The 9335-nt window shown below is 41.5% G+C and overlaps 1 protein-coding gene across 1 annotated transcript; it reads left to right on the forward strand.

Moving 5' to 3' along the window:
- The first annotated feature begins 1114 nt into the window (after nucleotides 1-1114).
- On the forward strand, nucleotides 1115-9265 carry LOC123741335 (NLR family CARD domain-containing protein 3-like). The gene is made up of 4 exons (XM_045714194.1): nucleotides 1115-1197; nucleotides 6615-6699; nucleotides 6829-7057; nucleotides 7432-9265. The coding sequence occupies exons 1-4, from the start codon at nucleotides 1130-1132 to the stop codon at nucleotides 9204-9206; spliced, it is 2157 nt and encodes a 718-aa protein (XP_045570150.1). The 5' UTR covers nucleotides 1115-1129; the 3' UTR covers nucleotides 9207-9265.
- The last annotated feature ends 70 nt before the right edge of the window (nucleotides 9266-9335 follow it).

Genomic DNA, 9335 nt, shown 5'->3' on the forward strand with positions numbered 1-9335 from the left:
ACAAGAGTGCATCTTCCAGCCCGCCAATAAATTACATCATGCAACCCTCCCGGTTAGCAAATTTACCTCAACATGACACTCATTTGCGCGAGAAGGTAGAGTGACGGCACAAGCTTTTTGATGAGGCTGACTTCACTACTTGTGCGAGAAGGCAGAGTGGGTCGATGCTGGTTTATGAATTTGACAAAAATATGTTTTTCTCGACTAAAGTCGTGGGAGTGGTGGTGTATCCAGGGACAGAACAAAACTAATCTTCTGAAATTTAATTTGTGGTCTTATGCTGCCATCTATTGGAATTATTTAGCAACTGCAGTAGTACTGAATAAAGTGTAATTCTTTACTAAAGTACATTACTTAGAATTGAAAAATATAACATTTTCTAGTTGATTTTACCACTTACATCCATAAAATAACAATTTATTGCATAACAAACAATTAAACTGACATAAACCAGAAACATCTTACATTTAGTTATTATTTAAAAATATATATATTTATTTAGATGGGTGACATTATCTGCCAAAGTAACAGCCCTGTACACAAAGAAGAGCTCTCCAGAAGGTAGCAAAACATTAAAAGGCAATTTTCTCAAAAATGAGGTTACAAGTTTATCATCTTTCAGAGCAGAATTACTTTCCCATTGTTCCTCAACTGTAGTGTATGATATACCATTTTCTAGCCCTGAGTCTCTACTTTTACCCAATGTGAGAAACACCATTTCAAATGTTTCTACATAAGACCGAATCGAGCCGGTCGGTCACGTTTGACTGTATAAAACCTAGCAGTACTACTGATTTCTCTGAGAGTGAGTCAGACACTGTATATAGCATTTTGCACAAAAAAAAATGTGTCTCTCTGAAATGAGACCATAGAGTGATAGACTACAAAGAAAGACATTGAACAACCCATAATTAGATCATGAGAAACCATTTATTTGATAATTTCTTTAAACAATAAAAGCTCATTTACGAACATTTCTAAAAAGTGATATATAGCTTTTTGGAATGAAACTCTTCTTATGTTTCCCATCTGAGCTCAGAGTAGATGAGAGATGTAATGTTTGTCTCTGTTGTGTTGAAGCCCAATCAAGCAGGAGAGACCAGCCTCCCCTGTACCCAGCTGTGTGTCCATGAAGAGTGACCAGTCTATGGATCTACCTATACTCTTTAGAGAGGGAGACTTTTCTACTGAACAAAGGTAAGAAGAACTCATGGGTCATGGTCAGTGAGATAAAGAACACTCTAGTCATTTCTCCTCTCCCATTTTCCCATTTATTTTCGTTGTTTTCATAATCCATAGGCTAATCCTTTTGTCCATTTTCATACTCCTAAAACAATATTAAACAAACACAACATTTATTCCGTGTGTGTGTGTGTGTGTGTGTGTGTGTGTGTGTGTGTGTGTGTGTGTGTGTGTGTGTGTGTGTGTGTGTGTGTGTGTGTGTGCTCCCTGGATGAGGAGATGTAATCTTAATCCTGATTGCCTAGTCACTTTTACCCCGACCTACATGTACATATTACCTCAACTACCTGGTACCCCTGCACATTGACTCAGTACTGGTACTCCTTATAGTCTCAATATTACCTCAACTACCTGGTACCCCTGCACATTGACTCAGTACTGGTACTCCTTATAGTCTCATTATTACCTCAACTACCTGGTACCCCTGCACATTGACTCAGTACTGGTACTCCTTATAGTCTCATTATTACCTCAAGTTAAACTACTTAAGACATAACATTTTCAAAATGAACAACTATGGAATTAATTTTTACCTCTTTCATTGACTTGTCAAACCCCAAACCCTGGCCTGGTCTGCTTCATATGCATTTCCAGAAGACATTCTTTACATAAGCAGTTGTCACAAAGTGCTTATATAGAAACACAGTCTAAAACCCCAAACAGCAAGCAATGCAGATGTGGAAGCATGGTGGCTAGGAAAAACTCCCTAGAAAGGCTAGAACCTAGGAAGAAACCTAGAGAGGAACCAGACTCTGAGGGGTGGCCAGTCCTCTTCTGGCTGTGCCGTGGGGAGATTATAACAGTATATGTCTATTAATGCCAGATCTTTCTACAAGATTTTCAATTGTTCATAGATGACCAGCAGGGTCAAATAACAATCACTGTAGTTATGGAGAGTCCAACCGGTCAGCATCTCAGGAGTAAATGTCAGTTGGCTTTTCATAGTCGAGCATTGGAGGTCGAGACCGCATGTATGGTAGAGAGAGAGAAGGAGAGGGAGACGGGGTGGGGGGGGGAGGGAGACAGCATGTTCGGGACAAGGTAGCATGTCCGGTGAACAGGTCAGAGTTCATATCCTCAGTCAGACCAGTAGAAACTGGATCAGCAGCACTACAAGGTATCATGTCTGGTGGAGCATGTATCAATACTGATAGGATGGAAAGAAAGGGAGCTCTGCTCTCAGATCAGTTTTTCTCCATTCAAATCATTCCTTAACATTATAATTTTTGCACAATACTGATGATGGATCAGCACCTAGAGAAATATTATCACCTATGGCTGCAAATATTGAGGAGGCTTATTCTAATGCTTACCCAATAAAAATGCACTAAATCACAGATTTGGCACAGCAAAGCTTTAGGCATCTCATCATAAAGTATATTGAGACAAATTACAGACAGTAGTCTACAAGTAGCAAAATAAAACTCAATATATTGAAAACTGAATATATTTCAATATGATTGAAATAGGCCTAAAGCCTACTGTTTATATTTTAAGGCAGTCATCTCGGTTTCATTTTAAGCATCATTCTATACGTCCCTTGTTTGAATCAATTGCAAAGACATTGGAAACTTTGTATTTGTAGTCAACTTTGTCCTGAATTTATCGGCGGTCACAAAGAGACGGATAAATCATGTGATTATATACTGCTCAAAAAAATAAAGGGAACACTTAAACAACACATCCTAGATCTGAATGAAAGAAATAATCTTATTAAATACTTTTTTCTTTACATAGTTGAATGTGCTGACAACAAAATCACACAAAAATAACCAATGGAAATCCAATTTATCAACCCATGGAGGTCTGGATTTGGAGTCACACTCAAAATTAAAGTGGAAAATCACACTACAGGCTGATCCAACTTTGATGTAATGTCCTTAAAACAAGTCAAAATGAGGCTCAGTAGTGTGTGTGGCCTCCACGTCCCTGTATGACCTCCCTACAACGCCTGGGCATGCTCCTGATGAGGTGGCGGATGGTCTCCTGTGGGATCTCCTCCCAGACCTGGACTAAAGCATCCACCAACTCCTGGACAGTCTGTGGTGCAACGTGGCGTTGGTGGATGGAGCGAGACATGATGTCCCAGATGTGCTCAATTGGATTCAGGTCTGGGGAACGGGCGGGCCAGTCCATAGCATCAATGCCTTCCTCTTGCAGGAACTGCTGACACACTCCAGCCACATGAGGTCTAGCATTGTCTTGCATTAGGAGGAACCCAGGGCCAACCGCACCAGCATATGGTCTCACAAGGGGTCTGAGGATCTCATCTCTGAGAAAGGAGGTTGATTACTCAGCTGTTCTAGTGGTCTGAGACAGGAGGTAGATTACTCAGCTGTTCTACTGGTCTGAGGTGAGAGGTAGATTACTCAGCTGTTCTAGTGGCCTGAAGGAGGAGGTAGATTACTCAGCTGTTCTAGTGGTCTGGGGCAGGAGGTAGATTACTCAGCTGTTCTAGTGGTCTGAGACAGGAGGTAGATTACTCAGCTGTTCTAGTGGTCTGAGACAGGAGGTAGATTACTCAGCTGTTCTAGTGGTCTGAGGGAGGAGGTAGATTACTCAGCTGTTCTAGTGGTCTGAGACAGGAGGTAGATTACTCAGCTGTTCTAGTGGTCTAAGAAAAAGGGTAGATTACTCAGCTGTTCTAATGGTCTGAGGGAGGAGGTAGATTACTCAGCTGTTCTAGCTGTCTGAGGCAGGAGGTTGATCACTCAACTGTTCTAGTGGTCTGAGAAATTAGGTAGATTACTCAGCTGTTCTAGTGGTCTGAGACAGGAGGTAGATTACTCTGCTGTTCTAGTGGTCTGAGACAGGAGGTAGATTACTCAGCTGTTCAAATGGTCTGAGGCAGGAGGTAGATTACTCAGCTGTTCTAGTGGTCTGTGACAGGAGGTAGATTACTCAGCTGTTCTAGTGGTCTGAGACAGGAGGTAGATTACTCATCTGTTCTAGTGGTCTGAGACAGGAGGTAGATTACTCAGCTGTTCTAGTGGTCTGAGACAGGAGGTAGATTACTCAGCTGTTCTAGTGGTCTGAGACAGGAGATAGATTACTCAGCTGTTCTAGTGGTCTGAGGCAGGTGTTTGATTATGAGCGTTGTCAACCTTAGTAACAATGTTTTATTGAAACAGCTCAGAGATTTAACGATGCTCCTACGAAGATTCTAATGATGAACTTGGCCTTAAAATGCTTTTGGGAAACCGGACCCTGGATAGAAACATCTGCTAAATGACTAAAATGTCAAATGTAAATGTTTTACATACAGATCTCATTATTACAGTATTGAATTATTCTTTTTAAGTATTTAAATATTGATTTCACAAGTGTATAATTTCCACAGTTCTTTATTAAAAATGTATTTATTTGTCACATTTGACTGTGTTAAACCTAGCAGTATTACTTATTTATCTGAGAGTGAGGCAGATATTTTGCGTTTAGCAAAAAAATTATTTTCTCTCTGAAAAGAAACCATCAACTGACAGACATGTATTTGTTTATAATCTGTCAGTGAACAACCCCATGCCATGATTAGATAGCGAAAAAACACACCAATCTCTTTCATAATGTCTTTAAGACATTAAAGCTAATTTACCAACATTTCTGAAAAGTGATATATAGCGTTTTGGAATGAAATTGTTCTTATGTTTCCCCATCTGAGCTCAGAGTAGATGAGAGATGTAATGTTTGTCTCTGTTGTGTTGAAGCCCAATCAAGCAGGAGAGACCAGCCTCCCCTGTACCCAGCTGTGTGTCCATGAAGAGTGACCAGTCTATGGATCTACCTATACTCTTTAGAGAGGGAGACTTTTCTACTGAACAAAGGTAAGAAGAACTCATGGGTCATGGTCAGTGATTTAAACACTGTCTCTAGTCATTTCTCCTCTCCCATTTCCCATTTATTTTTGTTGTTTTCATAATCCATAGGCTAATCCTTTTGTCCATTTTCATAGTCCTAAAACAATATTTAACAATCACAACATTCCCTCCGTGTGTAAGGCTTGGGCGTAGTGGAAGAGGAATCAGACGCAGGAAGCAGCGATAAGGGTAATAGATTTTAATGCTCGATACAGCAAAACACCAGCCACCCCAAATAGCGAACTGAGCGCACACAAAAAATCAAGGTGCCCCAAACACAGGGGACAAAACACAGAGAGCGCAAAACCACGCACTAGCGCCAAATACATACAGTGCGTAACGAAGCAACACACAGAGAAACAATCCGGCACAAAGAACAGGCGGGCCAACTAGCTAATATAGCCCCGCTAATCAACCCAACTAAGGACAGGTGCAAACAATAACAGAAAGGGGGAAAACAAAAGGAATCAGTGGCAGCTAGTAGGCCGGTGATGACGACCGCCGAGCACCACCCGAGCAGGAGGGGGCGCCACCTTCAGTGGGAGTCGTGACACCGTGTGTGTGTGTGTGTGTGTGTGTGTGTGTGTGTGTGTGTGTGTGTGTGTGTGTGTAAGTGTGTGTGTACTCCCTGGATGAGGAGATGTAATCTCTATCCTGACTGCCTAGTCACATTTCCCCCTACCTACATGTATATATTACCTCAATTACCTCAACTACCTGGTACCCCTGCACATTGACTCAGTACTGGTACTCCTTATAGTCTCATTATTACCTCAACTACCTGGTACCCCTGCACATTGACTCAGTACTGGTACTCCTTATAGCCTCATTATTACCTCATCTACCTGGTACCCCTGCACATTGACTCAGTACTGGTACTGCTTATAGCCGCATTATTACCTCACCTACCTGGTACCCCTGCACATTGACTCAGTACAGGTACTCCTTATAGTCTCATTATTACCTCAACTACCTGGTACCCCTGCACATTGACTCAGTACTGGTACTCCTTATAGTCTCATTATTACCTCAACTACCTGGTACCCCTGCACATTGACTCAGTACTGGTACTCCATATAGTCTCATTATTACCTCAACTACCTGGTACCCCTGCACATTGACTCAGTACTGGTACTCCATATAGCCTCATTATTACCTCAACTACCTGGTACCCCTGCACATTGACTCAGTACTGGTACTCCTTATAGCCTCATTATTACCACAACTACCTGGTACCCCTGCACATTGACTCAGTACTGGTACTCCTTATAGTCTCATTATTACCTCAACTACCTGGTACCCCTGCACATTGACTCAGTACTGTACTCCTTATAGTCTCATTGTTATTTTATTGTGTTACTATTTCCTTTATTATTTGCACGTTTCTTACTTTTTAATAACTGCGTGTGTGTGTGTGTGTGTGTGTGTGTGTGTGTGTGTGTGTGTGTGTGTGTGTGTGTGTGTGTGTGTGTGTGTAGTCCCTCGAAGAGGAGATGTAATCTCATGTTTTGTCCACAGAAACCAACGGGAGAGATCAGAGTCAGAGATGCTCAGTGGTCAGTCTTCCCAGAGTCATCAAACAGACCTGGCCTCCATACTCAGTGTATGTGGTCCTGTTATGTACATTTGTTTTTGTTTACCTCAAGTAAAGATGATCTATCAATCATTCATTAATGTGTTAATGAGAAAGCATTTCTTCTCTTGCTTAAGTTATTTACTTGATCTTTTTCAGTTGCTTGAAGAGAATATTATTACATTTGTGAAGAACGAGCTGAAGAAGTTCAAGAGGATTCTTAGTCCAGAACTCCCAGAAGGCTTTGAGAGTCAGAAGCAGGATATGGAAGTGGTGGACACTGAAGAGCAGAAGCAGGAGAGCAGTGCCAGAGAGGGGGCTCTGAAGATCACACTGCACGTCCTGAGGAAAATGAACCAGAAGGAGCTTGCTGACACACTGGAGAAAAGTAAGATCTGTCTGCCTCATGTTGAATGATGTTTTATAACATTTAAAAGCTGTAGCTAAAGTACAGCTAAAGTAGTTGTGTAACTCAATGATATTGTAGCAGCCTCAACACAACACCTAGTGACCTCATCAAGTAGCAGCAGGATGTGTTGTGGTGATTGATTTAGAGAGAGAGAGAGAACATTAATAATACCATCAATAATACCAATAATAATATAATCAGTCTCACCAGTCTGTAATGCATTATGAAAACATTTACACATTTATACAGTCAGTTAAGAGAATAAATTAATATAATTTAAACTTTATAACAGTCCTACAATACTGTTGACATTAAAACAGATGTAATATTAATATCCTCTGTGTTTCTTCTAGATTCAGATGAGCTTGCTGTGATTTGCCAACGTGAACTCAAATCTAATCTAAAGAAGAAGTTTCAATGTGTATTTGAGGGGATCGCTAAACAAGGAAACCCAACACTTCTCAATAAGATCTACACAGAGCTCTACATCACAGAGGGTGGAACAGGAGAGGTCAATAATGAACATGAGCTGAGACAGATTGAGACAACAACCAGGAAACAAGCAAGACCAGAGACTGCAGTCAAATGTAACGACATCTTCAAACCCTTAACTGGACAAGACAAACTTATCAGAACTGTGCTGACAAAGGGAGTCGCTGGCATTGGAAAAACAGTCTCTGTGCAGAAGTTCATTCTGGACTGGGCTGAAGGAAAAGCAAATCAGGATGTCCAATTTGTATTTTCAATCCCTTTCCGGGAGCTGAATTTGATGAAAGAGGACAAACACACTTTCATTAAACTTCTTAATCACTTCTCAATGGAAACCAAACAATCAAGAATCTCCAACTACAACAAGTACAAAGTTCTGTTCATCTTTGATGGTCTGGATGAGTGCCAACTGCCCCTAGACTTCCAGAAGAACAAGATCTGTTGGGACGTCACAGAGTCAACCTCAGTGGATGTTCTGCTGACAAATCTCATCAAGGGAAATCTGCTTCCCTCTGCTCTCCTCTGGATAACTACCCGACCTGCAGCAGCCAATAAGATCCCTTCAGGATGTGTTGACCAGGTGACAGAGGTACGAGGGTTCAATGACCCACAGAAGGAAGAGTACTTCAGGAAGAGATTCAGTGATGATGACCTGGCCAGCAAAATCATCTCACACATAAAGACATCAAGGAGCCTCCACATCATGTGCCACATTCCAGTCTTCTGTTGGATTTCTGCAACAGTCCTTGAACACATGCTGAAACATAAGAGAGAAGAGATGCCCAAGACTCTGACTGAGATGTACACACACCTTGTGGTGTTTCATACCAAACAGAAGAATGAAAAGTATCTTGGGAAAGAAGAGACAGGTCCACGCTGGAATAAAGAGAGCATTCTGTCACTGGGAAAACTGGCTTTTCAACAGCTTGTGAATGGCAATCTGATACTCTATGAAGAAGACCTGAAAGAGGCTGGCATTGATGTCAATGAAGCCTCAGTGTACTCAGGATTGTGCACACAGCTCTTTAAAGAGGAATGTGTTCTGTACCAGGACAAGGTGTACTGTTTCGTTCATCTGAGCATTCAGGAGTTTCTGGCTGCAGTATATGTGTTCCTCTCATTCATCAACAACAATGAGAATCTAATGGACAAACTGCAAACAAAAGACGAGCCTGAAGTTACTTTCTACAAGAGTGCTGTGGACAAAGCCTTACAAAGTGAGACGGGTAACCTGGACCTTTTCCTCCGCTTCCTTCTGGGCCTCTCACTGGAGTCCAATCTGAAGCACTTACAAGGTCTACTGACAAAGACAAGAAGCAGCTCACAGAGCCATGAAGAAACAGTCAAGTACATAAAGGAGAAGATCAGGGCGAATCCTTCTCCAGAGAGGTGCATCAATCTCTTCCACTGTCTGAATGAACTGAATGACCATTCTCTAGTGGAGGAGATCCAAAGCTACCTGAGATCAGGAAGTCTCTCAGAAGACAAACTGTCACCTGCACAGTGGTCAGCTCTGGTCTTTGTGTTGCTGACTTCAGAAAAGGAGCTGGATGTGTTTGACCTGAAGAAATACTCCAGATCAGAGGAAGGTCTTCTGAGGCTGCTGCCAGTGGTCAAAGCCTCCAGAGCTGCTCTGTGAGTACATAAAATGACATTTAAGAACTAATCATCAGGAAGCAATATTCAGTTTAGAGAAAAAATGGTGTTATAATATGTATACAATATTATATTGAAAAACATTTTTTATAAATGCATTGATGTTCACATC

This window comes from Salmo salar, unplaced genomic scaffold (assembly GCF_905237065.1).
Source record: "Salmo salar unplaced genomic scaffold, Ssal_v3.1, whole genome shotgun sequence".
Taxonomy (NCBI): domain Eukaryota; kingdom Metazoa; phylum Chordata; class Actinopteri; order Salmoniformes; family Salmonidae; genus Salmo; species Salmo salar.

Bases quoted from the DNA above. Each gene is read 5' to 3' on its own strand.
- LOC123741335 (XM_045714194.1), top strand. From the start codon at position 1,130: ATGAAGAGTGACCAGTCTATGGATCTACCTATACTCTTTAGAGAGGGA. The intron at 6,700-6,828 runs GTATGTGGTCCT...GATCTTTTTCAG, and splicing joins ACCTGGCCTCCATACTCAGT to TTGCTTGAAGAGAATATTAT. The intron at 7,058-7,431 runs GTAAGATCTGTC...TGTTTCTTCTAG, and splicing joins TGCTGACACACTGGAGAAAA to ATTCAGATGAGCTTGCTGTG.